Source organism: Uranotaenia lowii, chromosome 2 (genome assembly GCF_029784155.1).
Source record: "Uranotaenia lowii strain MFRU-FL chromosome 2, ASM2978415v1, whole genome shotgun sequence".
In the NCBI taxonomy this organism is placed as follows: domain Eukaryota; kingdom Metazoa; phylum Arthropoda; class Insecta; order Diptera; family Culicidae; genus Uranotaenia; species Uranotaenia lowii.
In genome coordinates this window covers 218,547,512-218,566,876 of record NC_073692.1, presented here as the reverse complement: position 1 = coordinate 218,566,876, position 19,365 = coordinate 218,547,512, and the positions used below count along the sequence as shown (strand labels likewise).

The window sequence follows — 19,365 nt, the reverse complement described above, 5'->3', positions numbered from 1 at the left end:
ATTTAGGTTTTCAAAGTTAATAAAAAGTTTTCAGATATTTTAACTTTAGACTTAGTTATTAAGGATTCAAAAAAATGGTATGAGAGCACCCCTCCCGTGTGTCTATATCTCCAATGGAACAAGGGAAGGATCTCCAAGAAGCATATAACCATTTCTAGCACTCTAATCCCCTTCTATGCAAAATTTGCTTTCATTTACTCTTTGAGCCGAGAAGTATTGAATACCTTCCCATGCTAAGTTCTGTTCCATTGCATTGACTTCAGAAGTTCTCAAGTTATGCTTAATTTCTAAGGTATCCCCTTTCATTCATTCCATTCTACCAAACATTCATACAAACTTTTTTCGTACTCAAATACTCTCCCATGCTAAACTTGGTTACATTTCGTCGATTAGTTTTCAAAAAATTGTATATGAGCCCCCCCCCAGCATTCTGACCACTGAATAAAGGGAGGGAACCCAAAAATAGAAATAACTAGGCAATAGATGCCCCATAAAAATTCAAATGGTCAACATGTGTCTCGATGTTTTATGCATTTTTAAGTTAGGTGGCACCAACATTAAAATTTTTATATCCTTCCTTTATTTTAAAAATAAAAATACAAAACTTTGAGCCCTTTGAGCCAGCTTTAAACCAAGCCAGATTGAGCAGTATTTTTGCACAGATTAGTTTTCTGGGCCAGTCACCAATATTAACAATATTTATTTGGTCTGTTTTTGGAAATTTGGCATATTCCATTTGGCTGCCATCCTAATTGTCACTGTTCAGTTGGTTTTCGGTGTTGTCAATTTACGTACGTACTTTACGTACTTGATGACATTCCAAGCACCATTAATGCAAAACATAATTAATTGATTGATCCCTCGTAAATATACATTCGCCTACACGTCTTTGTTTCTGTAATTAAATCATACAACAAGTTGCATATGAATGCGTTCCTTACTAACCCTTCGAGGGCAGCTCATCTCCGAATCGTATTTACATATAAAGTTTCACATCTGGCACACGTCCCACTCAGCCAATCTATCACGAAAGCTGCCTATGCAGCTTTTCAGTAAAATGTAAAAAGAAAAATACCTGCAAAAGGTAGAAACTCAAAGTGAAACTTGAGAGCTGTCCAGCCGGTTGTTGGAGTGCATAGCACTTCAAACGAGGAAGTATTAAATTTTGCACACGTCCACATCCGGTGATGTATCAGGAAAATTCTATGTTAGGCATAAGGGAAAGAACTTCCACTGACCCTCGTTCTCCCATCCCGGGGTTTTTCAGCCCTTCAAACCTGACATTTGAATTTGATTACCGGTACAATCAATTCAAGGTGGTCGAAGAATATTGATGCAGCTCACCACATACCCCACCCCATACAATCGAGGAGGAATGGATGTATGTTTGTTTGTAGCTCGTTTCGAGAAGAGTTCTATTAAAGATCACTCACTCCATCTCCTTCTCTGCAGATAGTGACCAATTGGGCTGTCCTTCTTTTGCCTGGTCATAAGTCGGTGAAAAGACACTCGGTCGGGCTGTCGTTTCTATTTGTGAGATGCATATTAGATTACCTCCGACTAATATCTCGAGATGAAACATAAGACGATGATGAGACTCTTCTGGTTTGGATGCTGCTGTGCTGTGGTGTTGTCTGTCTTTCTGTCTCTGGGCCAGTATGGATCATATAAAATATATGTATCTTCGGAACGTATGGCTTCAAGCCCTGAGAGAGGACGCGGGTGATGGTCCTAAAATTGGAGTGCTTAACGTACAGGGGTGAACCGTCTACGATGCTGCTCCGGGGCTTCTAGAGAAGAAGTAAGCAAGCATATGGATCGGTTTGATCTGGCTCTCTACTTTGCAGCTCGACGGCAATCCATTTAGATGAGTGCAATTTGTGGTCGTCGAGACGAGTTGGGTGCTCTATTTAGCTACCTTCCTACCAATCTTCTATCGGCTAAGTTCTGTGGCTACAGTTGTTAGTTGCTGTGGGTGTAACCAACATAATATGTTGTATAATAGTAATAACAGTACCAATGCCACAAGATACACTAGATGATTGATCAGACATGCTGCTCGGACGTACGGGGTTAACAGGTTTTAAGAGAACGTCCTTAAATAACATATGACTTAAAACATTTTTATTTGTTTATTTTGACTCATACAGTATGGCCCATGAAGAATGTGAAATTTTCAGGAGTCTGTTTTGGGTTGTTTTTTACGATTTTGAGGAAATTTTCTTGTGTAGATATGTATTAGCTCTAACCTTCAACTGTCAATTGACGTAAACAATGCGTAGTATAGTTTACGCTATAACGGAGAGATGAGGGGGGTCGTTTAGCCTAATGCTTAGCGTGTCTGGTTTGTAATCAAACGATCGGGGATCGAATCCCGCCGCCTCCAGCTAGGTTGAGGAAATTTTGTAAGCCCCCAGACGTGAAAAAGAATACACACTAGGGTGTCCCAAAATTGCATAACTTCTGGGAATCTGGGGGCTCATCCTCCAAATGGTAGATTAGGATGTGCAGAACAAACTTTTGTATGGGACCGACTAAAAAAAATCATGTTTAGAGGTTCCGCAAGCGCAATACTTGCAAAAAAAGACTTTGATGGTTTGAGGGAGCCATCAGAAGGCCATATGCCAAATTTGAGCGGAATCGGACAACAGGAAGGGGTTGCACTGAATCTCAAGTGTTAAAGGGATTCTGAGACATAGTGTTCTAAAGAAGCATAAAAAACTGGTTTTTCATCATACATTTTTTTCTCTTTTGATTGATTATGTAGATTTTATTAAAATTTCAATTAAAACTAACATTTCACCTGAAGACTGCAACTCGATTGGACTTAAAACAAAAAAGTTATGGTGTTCAAAGATTGTATTTTGGTTACAAATTGTCCTGTAAAACGCAATGAGTAAAATGTACCGTAAACTGGGGGAACTTTGATCAGCGGGGTAACTTTGATCAACATGAAATTTTTGCAAATAATCATCATTAACTAAGTATAAAGTTAAAATATCTGAAAACTGTTGAATTTGTTTGAAAGCCTATAATTTGAGTTACAAATAAGCTAAATTTGGTTTTTAATAGGAGATTTTTAATGTTACTTAAAATGTAATTTCAAAATCTTAAAATATCTGGTTTTTTGAAGGCTCACTAACAAACATCTCTACTGATCAAATTCAAGTATTTAGGATCAAATGGGTTGTTTAATATGAAAGTTCAACTTTTTTATTGGTTTAGTTCTAGTTTAAGTTATAGTTTTATGGTCATTTGATGATAATTTTTGGATGTTGAAAAAAAAACGGTGATTTTCCATGAAAAAGCCCATAAAGAAAAAATGGCTAAAACCCCTATCAAATGGTTAAGTTTGAAGAAAAAAAGAACATGGGAATAGTGCGAGGACTTAGGGAATTGCATGAAGATAAAATTTCATTTGTTTTTGAGGCCAAAAAATATTGAAAAATGTTTATAATGTTTGCCCCTAAATGTATGCAGCAACATTGTCCATATTATGAATTTATTAGTTTTTGAAAGAAAACGCTGAAAAATCCAATTGAGTCCAAAGAAAAAAATACTGTTATCGATGTTTTAAGCCTTCTTTACTAAATGGCATCAAAACAATAAATTTGAAGATGTTGAGATACTTAAAAACCGTAGTGATCAAAGTTACCCCTAAACTCGAAGTCTGGTTTTGTAACAAACATTTAATTATTACCACCTATGTCGTTTGAATTAACTGCAATCAATGATCATGTTTAACACCTTTCACCTCAGTAAGGGTTTTAAAGCTTTCAGGTATTACGAAAAAGCAACCCCTTCCAAAATATTCAAAATTGAATGAAAAAAGTGATCAAAGTTCCCCCAGTTTACGGTACTCATTGTGTATTAAACGACAATTTGCCACAAAAATACAACATTTGAACAGCCATAACTTTTTTGTTTTAAGTCCAATCGAGTTGCAGTCTTCAGGTAAAATGTTATTCTTAATTGAAATTTCAATAAAACTTACACAATCAAGCAATCGATTGGTGAAGAAAAAAATGAATGAAGAAAAACCAATTTTTTATGCTTCTTTAGAACACTATGTCTCAGAATCCCTTTAACACTTGAGATTCAGTGCAACCCCTTCCTGTTGTCCGATTCCGCTCAAATTTGGCATATGGCCTTCTGATAACTCCCTTAAACCATAAAAGTCTTTTTTGCAAGTATTTTGATTTTAAAGTAGGTATTTATTAAGACAAATTTAATAAATTAAATAAAAAATATTCATAATTGTGGTTTTTATTAAGGGTTAAACCGTGAATAGCTCTTCACACAATGATACAAACAACATGTTTTGTTCAGCAAAGTTTAAGTGTACAATAATCCACATCTTTTGATGACATTGGTATCAAAAATATTTTACGCTTGGTACACATTTTGATCACTTGAAAAAAAAATTTTTGGACCAAAAAAGTTTTTTTTCTTGGAATTAGCTTGCTAGTTTTACATTTTGATACAAATTTGGTTCATTTTTCATTTTTTACGTGTAGTATTTAACTCAAACAAAATTGAAAAAATATAAAATATATAAATTTTATGAAAATTTTTGGATCCAGAATTTATTTCAAAACAAATCTTTTGAAAGTGGCCTTTTTCAAAGATCGCGCTTGCGGAACCTCTAAACATGATTTTTTTTAGTCGGCCCCATACAAAAGTTTGTTCTGCACATTCTAATCTACCATTTGGAGGGTGAGCCCCCAGATTCCCAGAAGTTATGCAATTTTGGGACACCCTAATACACACACAACGAAAAAAGTAATACACGAAGAAACAAAAATAGAATTGTAAACTCTACTGAGTATAAAAAAATGCAAAATATCTCTACAGAGTGTAACAGATTGTAAACTCTACGAAGTATAAACAGAAACGTTGGTCATATAGTCTCTGTAACTGAACCATTATAGGAGCTAGTCGATAAGGTAGTTTCAAGTCGCATTGGCGAATAGAATCAGAAGAAGAAGAACGGCAAGATGTACACCAAGGTGATAGTGATCAGTTGCTTCACGCTCAAAAATCTCCGAATCAAATTGCGTAGGATGCCATCTAGTGACTTGTAACCGCGTGAAACGTTATCTTCTTGATGGAACATGTCCACGGAAGCTGGGTAGTGGAAGGCCACGGTCTGCACGCACTGTAAAAGTGGTAAAATACATAGGTCAAGACGAAAGTGAAGCAGAATCCAGTAGGATCAATCCAGAGGCTAGCTGAGGGAGCGAATATCTAGAATGCTTCCATGCAACAATTTGGTCAAAGGTGACTTGAATGCATCATCAAAGGCCAGAGTAATGCTTCGTTTGATAGCAGAACGGATCAAAGCATTGCAAACGATTTCTGCCTAATTGAAGAAGAAGCAGCTGATCGTCATGCTCTCAGACGAGAAACTTTTTTCGATTAATCCCATGTCCAATTGACGTACGGATCTTAATATTTCACCCATGAAGAGTAAGGATGTCCCACAGAATATGAAATTCAAGTTTGAAGCGATGGCTTCGAATGGATTAAAGATGCCTCCTGTCTTCATTGAAGCAGGAGAAAAATTTAATACTGAAGTCTACATGGACATTTGGAAGATTCACATCTTGCCTGGAGAGAGTAGTTGAGAACGAAAGTGGACATCGAGTTATTGTTTCTTAATATGCCTGAATGAATAAAAAGTTTTTAAATCATGTTTAGGTATCAAGAAAATCAGAAGAATCTTGGAACCTCGAGAGCTGAAATATGACATAAGGTACCCTTTACGAACAGGAATGACCAGAAACGAAGTCGATTTCGGAAAGGAGTCGTCCAGGTTTTACCATTTTCATGATTATGCATCTATGCAAGCAAGATTGCATGTTTCAAACAACTATGCCGTGACGCCAACGACTCTCCATGGGACGATGCCTATCGGATAGTCAAAACTAAAAGTGGGAGTGCGCTATCTGAAACGTGCCCAGACAAATTTAGAGCGATCATCAACGAGGTGTACCCACAGCACGATGTTAACCGATGGCCAACAATCCCGTACGACCAGGACACCATCATTGAGAAAAGGATTACGGTGGATGAACTTCGCGAAATCACCAAGTCTCTCCAACCAAGAAAGGCCCCCGGACCGGACGGCATTCCTAACGTCGTAGTGAAGGCTGCGATTAGGGAGTTTTCTGAAATGTTCCAGACGGAATGGGTGTTCCTTGACACAAGGAAACAGCAAAAAACTAGTTTTCTGCCAAAATCGGGTAAGACTCCAGGAGACCCATTGGCGTACCGGTCGATCTGTTTACTGGACACAGCGGGTAAAGTCCTGAAGATGGTGATTCAGAACCGACTCCCGAGATACACTGAAAATGAAGGCGGACTCTCGGAAAAACAGTTTGGTCCGTAGAGGACGCAGCATCGTAAACGCCATCCGCTCTATCATTGAGATAGCGGATAGAGCCAAGCTCACGAAGAAGAGAGGGCTCCGTTTTTGCGCGATGGTCACTCTGGACGTGAAGAAGGCCTTCAACAGCGTCAGTTGGGCAGCGATTACGTCGTCGCTCATCTAAATGAGGGTCCCAGCATATCTGCATAGGCTTGTGGAAAGTTATTTCCATGATCGCCAACTACAGTATATGACCAGTGAGGGCATACGGACACAATAAGCCTCCCATTGGGAGCTGAATTCGTAGCATTTGCGGATGATGTAGTCCTCTTGGCGAGAGGCTCCTCGACAGCTGAGGTACAGCTACTTGCCACAGTAGCTATCCAGTCAGTGGAAAGCAGGATGCACTCCGAGTACCTGCGTCTAGCCCACAACCACACCAAGATGGTGCTGATCGCCAACCTGATCTCACCCAAAACAGGTACCATTGCAGTTGGACCGTGTCATATCGTATCCAAACGCACAATTAGGGGTGATGATCGACGACACACTCAGCTTCACGAGTCATGTCGGCTACGTGTGTAAGAGCGCGGCAATAACCACAGCCGCACGCACACGAATGATGTCGAACTCCTCGGCAATCCGCAGTAGCAAGAGGAGGGTACTGTCAAGCGTACCCACGTAAATCTTGCGGTAGGGAGTGGCGGCCTGAAGGCAGGCCCTGGGAAGACAGTGTAATCTACAGAGACTTAGCATCGTTCAGCGGCTGATGATCCTGCGGGTTATAAGTGGATACTGGACCATTTCGTCCGAAGTCGCCTGCGTAGTGGCGGGCGTCATGCCCATCTAAGTTTTGCTAGAGGAGGATGTCTATTGTTCCGACAATAAAGACACGCCCGATGTACGGGATCTCGCCAATGAGGACTCGATGTCCAACTGAAAACAGCTGTGAGCCAGCTCAGCGAGAGGAAGGTGGACCCATTGTCTGATCCCGCACATCGAGAGCTGGATCGGAAGAAGACACGGTGAAGTGGACTTCCATATGATGCAATTCCTGACTGGTCATGGATGCTTCATGAAGTACCACTACCGGTTTGGACATGTGGCTTCTCCACATGGCCCAGATTGTGGTGACGAAGGGAAACACTCGAACACGTTGCCTGCCCAAGGTTTGCGGCTGTACCGTCTGGTCGCCATCTGTGGGGGCCCTACACGACAGCAGACAACGTGGTGTAGAGGATGTGTACGGTCTCCAACACTTGGCATGCGGTCACTTATGGGTTCACCTGGATCATGAATGTTCTGCTGAAGAGCTGGAGTCAACGGCGTTCCGCGAACGATGTAGGATGACTCCATCTCCGGGGAGCGTCCGAGTGAATAGTGTGTGCTCGGTCCCTTGATCGAAGCTACAAAGATATGGCATCTTCTTCGACACAGTAGAGGTCACCGCCGGGGAGTATTCAAGTACTGCCGCTTCCTAAGGAGGAAGCCTCGTAGGAAGGGGGTTAACCGCTGTCGGGGGATACCCACGGGTAGAGAGGTTCTCGATGCCGGGCGGGCCTCTCGAGTCGGTGTATGTTGTCGTCAATGTCGGGAAACATCCGAGTCGTAGCGTTCAAAGTCCCGAATGTGTTCCGTGACAGGCACGAGTCCAGGACAAGCTGCTCTCGATTTGGTACACGAAGGACAGCAAAAGCTGCGGGCTGAAAATCCTAGGGTTGCCAGCCAAAGGGATAAAAAAGACCGGACAACGGTCGCAGTAGACTGACCCTATCGGCGGTGGGCTGTCAAGTAGTGTGCGTCCGACCACGGTTTGAAGCTACAAAGATAGAGCAATATTTTCTGCGTAGCGGATGCCGTGGGTACCCGGGGGCATCTGAGTAGTGCGGTTCCCAACGACCGAAGCTGGGGGATAATTAGAGTGGCTCTCGACGCCGGGTGAGCCATTCGAGCCGGGATGACGTTTTCGTCGGGAATCATCCGAGTCGTTGCGTTAAGTTCCGCGAGTGCTGTGCCAGGCGCGAGTCTAGGATAAGCTGCTCTCGATCGGCACACGACGGGCATAAAGGTGGCAAACCTCGAATCCTGGAGATAAGAGGTCGGACTTCGAGTCGTTAGAGGAGAGATCAGGCCTCCAATCAACAAGAGGAGGGGTATAAGTGATCACCTCGAGTCATTACGAAGAGAGATCAGATCTCGAGTCGTTAGAGGAGAGACCAGGCCTCTCGTCGCGAAGAGGAAAAATTTATGCAGGGATCTCGAGACATTACGTGAAGATGTCGGTTCTCAAGTCGATAGAGTAGAGATCAGACGTCGAATTGTAAGGATGAGAGGTTTTGTTGAAAGTGGTCTCATCTATGAGTATTGCCTTGGAACACACTAGCGCAAATAGACCTCCCACTATTGAAGCATTGCGTGTCAAACAGTTCGAGTCGGGAACTAGGTCTGTGGCCCCAGGTGGAGTTTAGGGAGAAGAAGTTATACACAGAGTATATCATGAGGTTTCCCATTGTATCCATGGGCCCAGAGTAGTAAACTAGGGGAATTCTGTGGCTTGCCGTGCCTTGGAATACAATCCGTAAACCGGATTCACCAACCAACTAATTGAAAAAAAAAACAATTTAGGACACGAGACATGGATATTGCTCGGAGAGGACCTGCGCACACTCAAAGTATTCTAGCGATAAATGTTAAGAACCATCTTTGGGGGCGTGTAGGAAAACGGAGTGTGGTTACGAAGGATGAATCACGAGCTCGCGCGACTCCACTGCGAACTCAGTATCCAGAAGGTGATGAAAAAAAGACAGATACGTATGAGGGATGTCCGAGAAATTGGAGAACGGTTGCCATGGACTGAGTGAATTTTAGGAATTTCGTTCATCAAGTTAGGTCGTGAGACACAAAACTATGTAAATAAATAAAAATGTTCTCATTGTTACGAGTTTAAAAAGTATATCTCAAATTTTGACACACTGAAGTTCGCAGTTGAGCAGGGTATTTCGTATAAGGTATTGAGTATGACAAGCATCCAAAGTTTAAGGATAGTTTAAGCGTAAAAAGTTGAAATTTATACTTAATATGCTGTAAGATCAGAATGGGACTATAGCTAATAAGCAAAACATACCAGCTTTGACTTTAATAAGTAAGCACTAACAAATGCGATGATTCTCTGACTTGGTCACTGAACGTGACGTTTGTATTTTTTTCGGGCAGAAAATTTTCAAATCTTCAAATAGAGAAAATTATATAAGTTTTCAAGTGTTCAACCAAAGAAAATTGAAGTTTTCTGATGAAAGTGTGGTGCAGGTCTGAAAATTGATATTTTCAAAAGTGATACCGTGCACGGGGCAAGCACTACACCACCTAGATTGCCCAGGAATGCTACTGCCCAGATGAAGGGACCACGACATTCTTCTTGCGAATAATGAGCCCGTGATCTTGAGCCAGATGAGGATAAGTAGAATTTTTCCATTATACTCAACTGACGAACTGTGTAAAGGTTTCTTTTGACGTTGCTTTTTTTCATTTATTTTTTCGCGAGAAATTAATTTGTTTATCCGAAAGTTTATAGCATTCAGAAAATCAGAAAGCCATTATTCTTCATATGTAAGAAACCGGTTGATGAAGGCCTTCTAAATATGTATTGTGAACCCAGCTGTCTACAGATTGGTGAGTTCGTTCCATTTTTATATAATTACACAATTGTATATTGAATTCATCATCAATCCTATCTGCCAAATAGGATTTCATAAAAACATGACCTTTCCCCTTCCTATCCGAACACAGCATCCTGGGTCGTATGAGTTCTCTGCACCTTAAAAGTTTGTTTAGCTGTTTCAGATTATCTTCACAATGATTACATTGACTTGTCGCGGTGTGCTTGGTAGTACCACACTGATTTTCAATAGCAACACTTGAAATGAGTATTTAATCCAGGTACTCATTTTGGCAACTCGTGTTGTTCTTGATTATTAGTTGTACCGCATGTATCAGCCAATGCAAGATGTGTGAGATGTGGGTAGTCCCCAATGCTATGCTATGCTATGCTACTAACAAATGCGATGATTCTCTGATGTACGGCTGAAAATTTAACTCCCGATGGGGCTGGTCGTTTAATAGATGTTCCTTAAAAATTCGGAATTTAAAAAAAAAATAATTTTCTAAACGAATTTACAAGTATTTCTAATTGAAGAATAACAAAAGATTTGCTTCCAAAACGGACACAAAAGGCACAGTTAAACCAAATTTGAATTCATTAATTAGTTGATTGTTTAATTGAACTGTGTAAGGCTTTCGTAGAACTTTCTTCTTCTTCTTGTAACTGTCTATCGAACTATTATTTGGCTCGTCACACTCAGACATTTTTAAGCCGAAAAGGTGTATGCATCAAATGATTGAACTGTATCACAGTTATTTGAGCTTATTTGCTTATCATCTTCAATTGATACATCTCTGATGAAACCAATCTCTAAAAGGACCGCACTCGAAGAAACATCACATTTTCAGCTGAAGCCAAACCAATAAATTGTGCAGAGATAGATAATAATTCTCTAATAACCAGAATCGAATTTGATTTCCAAACGTTCTGTGGCTATTATGTAATTTCTGCGCTCAAGTACATCGAGCGAGCGAATATTACTTGTGTAGGTAACCGATTTGTGCTGCCCTGCTGCTGTTAATACCGAGATGCTTAACGGATTGTCCAGTACTTGATGATTGCGAAGTTTCATTCCATCGCAATTATACGCCAGCTCGCTCCTCACAGGTTGGCAATCGCATCGCTTCTAAACACTGTTGCCAAGGTTCGTGTAAAAGCCACAAAGTGCGGAAGCACCTCTTCTTTATACCCAATCATAATGAGCACTTTACGTGATGAAACAACATTTTCCAGATGCCTCCCTGGCTGAAGTCGGTCGTCCGGTTGAGCGCGGTCTGCCAGCTGGCTTCTGCCGGTTGTGGTCATTTCCGATGTTCCAGGTGGGTGGTCCGCACACTCACACACCTTGACCACCTTCGACCTCAACCGGTCGCTTCTCCGGATCATCGGCCGGCCTCTGTTGACGTTGTCGTCGTCGTCATCGTCGTTACAATAATCCTACATATTTATCAGCCATATTTGCATAATGGATGCTCCCGTTTTGGCCCCGAACAGCGAAGATCAGGCTTTTTGGGCTCGCGTACAAATATTTCGTCCATGGAAAGTCGGGGAAGGTGGAAAAGATTAAAGCGCGGGTACAGAACGATTATGGCCGACCGAGAAAGGTCAGTGTTGTTAGTTGATGATTGGAGTAGGGTCAAGTGGGGTAATTATGAACACGAGGTAATTCCGAACAAGTGCCATACGCGCTGCTGTGGGGGATGAATTAAAACAAAAAGTTCCAAAAGTGGTAGTCTAACATAAAATTGATAGCTATAAGCTGTTTCCGATCTATTTTCAAATCCTTATGATATCATTTCAGAGGTTTTAAAAAACCATTACCTCGAGAAACGGAAATCGTTTTCGACAATGTTCAATGTTTTAAGAATCTGATCTTAGGAAATCCAGCTGGAATGTTGTTATCACCTGTTTTACATCCAGTTTATGATGCTTTACCTTGATTTTGAAAAATTTTTGAAAAATTTTATTCGCACTGGTGTACAGATGAGTGTTCATATTTACCCCATAGTTTTTGTCCTATGGGGTAATTATGAACACACATTTCCTGACATTTCTTTGGCTTTGTGATGGTCAAATGTTTTATTCATCAACTTAGGGGGCCATTCATTTATTACCCAAGCATTTCCAGACCCCCTTCCCCCTCCTCCCCTTGTAAGAAATTTTTCACAAAAATCCACACACCGCCCCCCCCCCCCCCCGCTTCTGTAAAATCTTAACACAGGACCGTGAAGATATCTTAGCCAGGAAAAATCAACACTCAGCATTCTATATCCCAGGAACTTACTGGACCAAATTTCATAAATTTCATAATTAAATTAGGTCCGCAATGTGTTAAGTTTTGAATTTTTGAGAAATTTATTTTTTTTTCTTCCAAAAACGAGATTTGGACTTAGAAAAAAAGCTATGCCAGTTCTTTTCAGTCTTTGAAAAAATGTTTTGCACACAATTTTATCAAAACTTAAAAAAACTTCAAGAGTGAAAAAAGTTTATAAAACAGAAATTTTGAAAAAAAAAAAACTAAATCAGCATCTAAACGAGTCTTAATTTTGTTTAAAAAATAGTGGTAAGAACTTGCTTTTTGTTGATAGCAAAAAATGCGGTCAAATGTTTTCTCAGGTTTAGTGAGTGGTGCGTACGGATAGTAATACCGAAACCGAAAACCTGTATCCCAGGAATAGTTTTCTAACACCGAATAAAGGTTTTAAGTCCTTCCAAAACCAGTTTTTTGGTATTGATAAATAACAAGGTTATAAACTAGACTTGGAGAAATTTTTTATTATACTAAAAATGAAATTCACCATTTTTTAATAAAAAATTTGCTGCTCGAGCTTTTCTATATTAGCGCGTGAAATTTATCATTATTATGAACTTTCTCTGAAAATCTCTGTGGTCAACAGTCAAATATATGAAGAACCATGATAAATTTAATAGATGAATAAGTCCACAAAACAAAGATCAAAACGATAAACTTTCTTGTATGTTTGGACAACGTGCTGCTATTGAGAGCATTAGAATTACAGCAAAGAATAATTGTTTATGAGTTACATTCGGATAACAAAGATCCAAAATCTATTTTCTTGCAGTCTTATTTTTATACTAAGTTACTTTTTTCAATCTTTATTTGTTCGAATACATTTTTCTAAAATTTAGAACAAAATGAAAATCTTTTGTTTGAAGATTTTCTCTTTCAGTTTGGTGATGAGAACTTCTGCAGTAATAATTTTGTTTTGGGAAAATAGAGCTACTAATGTGAAATTTCGTACAGGTGATAAAAAAATTAATAAGTGTAAATATTTTTAAAAACAGTCGATCATATAGTTTTGACAAGCCTTGCAAAATATGACTGCTCACTGATCCAAGAAGATTTTAATGGGTGTTTTTGTGAAACAACCATCTTTCAAAAAAATTAGAATTTTCTGTATATGTATAGGCTTCAATTTCATGATACTCGCACGTACGTGAAAAGCATAACCTACGACATTTAGGTGAAAACTTGATGTTTGCTGCGTAGGACATTTAAAACGGATGTAAAAACTATCGAGTAGCCTAACTCGCCTAAAATTTCACACGTATGGAGAGGTCCTTTCAAATAAAAATGATCTGCAACGACATAAAGATATGAAAGAAAAAGAAACCAACCAAAACGTGAAAGATGCAACAAAAAATTTAACTACCGAAACAAAAGATAGAAAAAATCAATACAAAAGAACACTAAATAGCTATTTTTGCGTTGTTTTACCTCTAAATTTTGATTACATTTCTTTAACTTATAAGTTTTATACATGAATTGAATTGAGTTTTTATAAAACAATCCATTTTCTTATTACTGCTAATTATTTTCATTATTTGGTGTTGAATTGAGATTTTCTGACACCATATAAATCATATTGGACAAGTCTCGGGGTAAATATGAACAGCGTTCGGGGTAATTATGAACAGGTTTTGGGGTAATTATGAACATAATTTTTTAAGAAAAAAAAACCATACACTGCTTACTATGGGTAAATGTAACGAATAAATACTGTTACTTTTCAAAAATTTTATACCAAGTTCGTAATCCGTGTTCATAATTACCCCCTTGACAGGGGGGTAAATATGAACAGACGGGGTAATTGTGAACAGACGTCTCAAGGACGTGGGTTGCGACCAAGAAAAAAAAGTTGCTCTACAGAATGATGAAGAGCACGGAAACATTCAATATTGGCAGGTTTTCAGAATTTATGATAAGAAATAAACATATGGTGGCTGTGAGTGTGCCAAATGAAGAAATTTTGTTCATAATTACCCCACCTAGCCCTAAATGAGCGAGGGAGCGAGTCACTGTAGGACACATCTTCGGACGGTTAAGGTTATGGTTATGGTTCCGCCTTGAGTTTGCCGCTTTCAACAGCCCATCACTGCTGACATCCGTTCGGTTGTTGGTGGACAAAGCCTTAGTTATTATAATGCGGTGGATTCCCCCGGCACAATCCTTTGGGATAGAACTGGATAGGGATTTCCGTTAAACTACTCTTTTATTCATGGCGGGCGAAAAACAACGAAACCGGCCCCACCGAGATAAGAGCAACCAAACAATTTCATGAATGGTTGAATGAGTGGCGGTGAGTTTTCGTCGAACCAGAGACGACAGTTCTCGCGTTTTATGATTTAACAACCAGACCGAGCTTCCAAAATGATTGTATGCCATACGAATTTGGCTTTTACTCACCTCATCTTTGCCTTTCATCACGCACATCTTGATGTCATCTTCCGATGAGTACCAGACTAGTCGCGTCTGCTCGTTCAGATCGTATATACTAAGATTGTAGACGATGTTTCTGCAATGTGAAGGAAAATAGTTCATCGTTAGCATTGACTGGAAATTGGGTTATGTATGTTATAAGTTTTACTATGATAAATTTATATGATTCAGGGCCGTAGGTAGAACCTCCTCATGGGGAAAAGGTGGGGGGCTTTGATGACTGTTTTTTCCATGATTTTTTTTTTGCTCAATACATAAATGCATGAATTCAAAAACAAAACTTTGAAAAAATATAATATGACTTTGAGTAAATTTTCATCACAGATTCTGTGCCACAGAACACAGAATTTTTAAAATTCAGATTTCACTGATTTTTTTCAATTTGTACGTTGTTCCAAAGCTCTTATTATTCATTCAATAATGTTTTCGTATTTCAGAAAAATTTCAATAAAATTCAGTGAGATTTGAAAAAGACCCAATTTTTCATGACTTTTCAATGCAATTCATAGGAATAGCATCACAAAAAAGTATCAGAAAATTTTTGAGTAAAATCACAGAAAGTCAGAATATTTTTTCGTAAAAACATAGAGTTTTTTGTATCGGCAACCTTGCTGTGCATGTATTTATTCTATAGACTACGAGATTTTATTTTGTTGTTAAGGTTTTTGTTGCTAGAAGTAGTTGAATCAAAATATTATTTGAAGTTTCGATTCATAAAAATTCACTGATAAAACGTTTGTTAGATGGTAGGTTATTAATTTACCCTTTCAATGATTTTTAAGTAACCTCAAAGGGTTGATACGATTTTGGCATGATGAAGGGGGGGGGGGGGAGGAGTGAGTTTGTCGACTATTTTTTTCTATGATTTTTTGCTCAATACATAAATGCAGGAATTCAAGAACAAAACTTTGAAAAAATATAATATGATTTTGAGCAAATTTTCATCACAGATTCTGTGTCACAGGACACAGAACTTTCAAAATATTCTCAAATTTGACCTCAGAGAGTTGATACGATTTTTGCATGATGCTTTTCACCAATTAAAAAGCAGTATTTTACTGCTTTTTAATTGATGAAAAAAAATTGATTTGAACTCACACAATTGAAATTTGAAATCGGCACAAAGTGAATGATTTAGCAAAAATCACACTGCAATTTGAAGCTTCAGTCTGAATATAAGTTTTTTAAGCAATTCTGCTAAATAAGTTCTTATGTTGTGTTATGCTTCGATAAATAAAAATCAAAATACAAAAGTACGATGTTTGAAAGGTTCAAAATATCAGTTTTCATAATATCAAAGGGTGAAAATAAATCTACAAAAAACATGATAAAATTCAACACATTCAAATAAAATCTGAATGCCAATTTGTTTAAAAAGTTTTTTTTTAATTTTAGTTTAGCATGTGTTTCCAACGCATACTTACTTTACATATATTTATTTGAAAGTTTACACTTAAAAGATTTTATAATTGGGATTTCAAAAAATCTAATAAAGTCCAAAACTCGGAGTGGAAATCGAAAAAACAAAAATTTTAATTAAATCATCTTAAGTGCTAGCATTAGAATATCAATTTACAGCCTGCTGACCATTTAAATCTTAAAATCTTAATGAGGTTTTCAAATAAAAAAAATGCAAAAATATTTTTTGCAGTCAAAATCAGAAGCATTAATCTTTAATTTTCAATTAAAAATTCCTTTTCTGAATCAAAATAAGAAAAAAGTTCTACCAATGATCAACAACACTTCTGGACCCTGAGTTTTAATATTGAAAACTGATATTTACAGACAACTGACGCTGATTTATTTTAATCTTGGTCGGAGTTCCGGATCCATTTTGTATTATCGGAAATCAATATTTTGTTTTTCAATTTGAAATTGGAATTTGAATTCTGAATATGAATATTTAAAGACTGTGTATTTGCCTAGTTTACAGCGTTCTAAAACCGAAAGTTATATTTCTCGTAAATTTGATAATTGCTCAAATTGTTATTTTCCTTAAAAAAGTAAAGTAATACATGCACAATTATGATTCTCAGCCCTCTGTTATTTATGTTGCAGATAAAAAAAAATTTATATTGGTAAGTTAAATACACTTTTTGTTAAAATTATTGTACTTTGATAAAAGTGAATGTGTCAAAAACAAAAAGTTTTGCTTATTTCTTTATTGTAGGGGAAAATGGGGCATCATGGGCCACTTTTTTCTTTTTTTCATAACTTCTTCATTTTAAAAGATACATAATAAGAAAAAAAATAAATGGAAAGGTTTTCTACATTTATAAGGTATCATGTTTCTAGGCAAAAGTCAACAACATATAGAAAAACATGCTTACGCAAAGCGACGACGATGACAGTTGGATTGGGATTTTTATATCAACACACAGCTGAGATATTTAGAGTGACCCACGTTTCCCCAGTATCCCCTGCCATTTTGCACAGAATATTTTATCAAAAAAGTTCTAAAACTCTTATATTATTTTTTGTTTACAATATTAAAAGAAAGCATGTCTATAGAACAAATTGCGATTGTTCTTCATCGGGGTTCGGTTTACCTACTAAATGTAGCTCAATCTCGCGTAAGCTTTCATTAGGTCGTATGAAACATCTTAAGAATTCACAGAAAACTGCTGCAGAAGTTTCCAAAGTTACTTAAAAATTTGTATTTCACTTCTATATATATATAAAAAGTAATTTCCGTTTGTTCGTTTGTATGTTTGTCTTCAATAGGCTCAGCTGCCTTGAGAGGTAGAGAGCTGAAATTTGGCATGGGTGCTCATTAGGACCAGGAATGATGAAAAATGTTTTTAGATTTTCGGATGACTCCTTTTAAAGGCGGCCGTCCATACAACAACGGTTTTATTCCCCCGAACCGAAAGTCATGGCACCCATTTTGTGAACTGACTTTCGTTTCCGTTCGTTTCGTTGGCGGGATTATTTTCACCATCACCATGGGCAGGCTATTAGAAACGACCATCCAGAGCTCACCATTTACTGGATAGGAAATCGAAGCTTGCTGAGCATTAAAAATTTGAAAGTGAAAATTTTGGCGGGTGTTTTTTGTACCTTCTACTGTTCAAAGCACATGCTACCGGTACGAAATATTTGGATACTATTATAAGCCTACATTTTGATTGAAAAATACAACTAGCCTGTTAGGAATATATTGACTAGAATAGTAGTGGCTTTCAAAGTGCTCTTTACCGCTGCTGGGGGGCTTTGAATGTCAACCATTTTTATATTTTTGAAATTTCTCATAGAGAAAGAAAATTTTTTTAGGCTGCGATTTTAATGCTTCAATTGGAATTTTGATGGGGGATTAGAAAATTGATAAGATAATAAAATTTGAGGTTTTGAGTTTTATCCAATTCGATTTCACTGACCAATTTCTAACTTTTGAGTTATAATTGATGACCAATGTGGTCGATTCTACCATCTATTAATGGGATGTTTGTGCCCATGAAAAAAAAACAGAACTCAAATAAAAACCTTTTTCATAATATAGAAATGGTGTTTTCGAAATGATTTGTTTTCGATAACTTAAAAAAGTTATTAGTAGAACTTCCATCATTTAAGGTAAACTAAATTAACAGTGCGAAATTGAAAAGCGAAAAAAATACACACATGCAGTTAAAAACATGCAAAGTTAGATTGTATAAGAGGCCACCAAAAGGAGTTTAACTTTTCGGCAATAATTGCGTTGTTATGCGATGATCGACTCGAAATTTTTACACGGGGTTTTTTTTTGGCACGGGCAATCAATTCCTGATTTCAAATGAGGTAGCAGACGACAGAAGAGGTGTTCGTTCGTTAACAATTAATTCGGAAATGCATCAGGAAAATATTTGGCTATTGACTTTCATACAAATTGTTCATTACATATTAAAAGTTGAAAGCGAAACGGAGTTCGTATGGGAACAGCTAGTATAGAATATGTTGTCCAGGTTACAAATATTCTAAATGGAAAGAAGTTGCTACTAGTTAATGTCAGTTTTTGTACTTTTTCGTAATAAAACTGTTTGTTTAAATTTTTTTTCATACGATGTAATGAAAGCTCACGCGAGTAATGCTAGTCAAGATTAATCTTAGCCATGCTTTTAGATGTAATAAAATGCAGATATATTGAATGACACCTTATTAAGTTAAACAACAATAACTGAGTAGTCAATCAAGCTAAGCTAAGCTAAGCTAATAAATATAATTTTCACTCACTGTTCAGCCCCTACTCGCATATGAGTCCCATATACATTTTGATCATTTTTAAGCTATTGATGTAAAACGCTTCCTTGTGAACCATTTTACCTATTAAACTATATTTTTTTGGAAGTTTGTTACTAAAATTTCTAAAAAAATTGTCCTGGTGTGAACTATGTGAAAAATATTGGCATCTACATAACTCCTATGACCAAAATTGAACGCTATTGGATACAATCTAAAGGAACTGTAGATAAATGGCGCATTGTTTAAGAGTTTTTAAATAAAAAAATGAGTGTTTGATCGTGCTGTTAAATTTCTTGGAAAAGTTTTAGCCCTGAAAGCATAAACTGCGTTTAAAACTCGAAATTCATATTGAAATAAGAATAAAAAGGAATGTTTCATGGC

General features: G+C 37.7%; 1 protein-coding gene across 1 annotated transcript in view; it reads right to left on the bottom strand.

Moving 5' to 3' along the window:
- LOC129743682 (semaphorin-1A) overlaps positions 1–19,365 on the bottom strand; it is an 832,298-nt gene that overhangs the window by 175,010 nt on the left and 637,923 nt on the right. Inside the window, exon 4 of the mRNA XM_055735770.1 lies at positions 14,737–14,845. Coding sequence (XP_055591745.1) covers positions 14,737–14,845 — 109 coding nt within the window. The remainder of the gene's footprint in view (positions 1–14,736; positions 14,846–19,365) is intronic.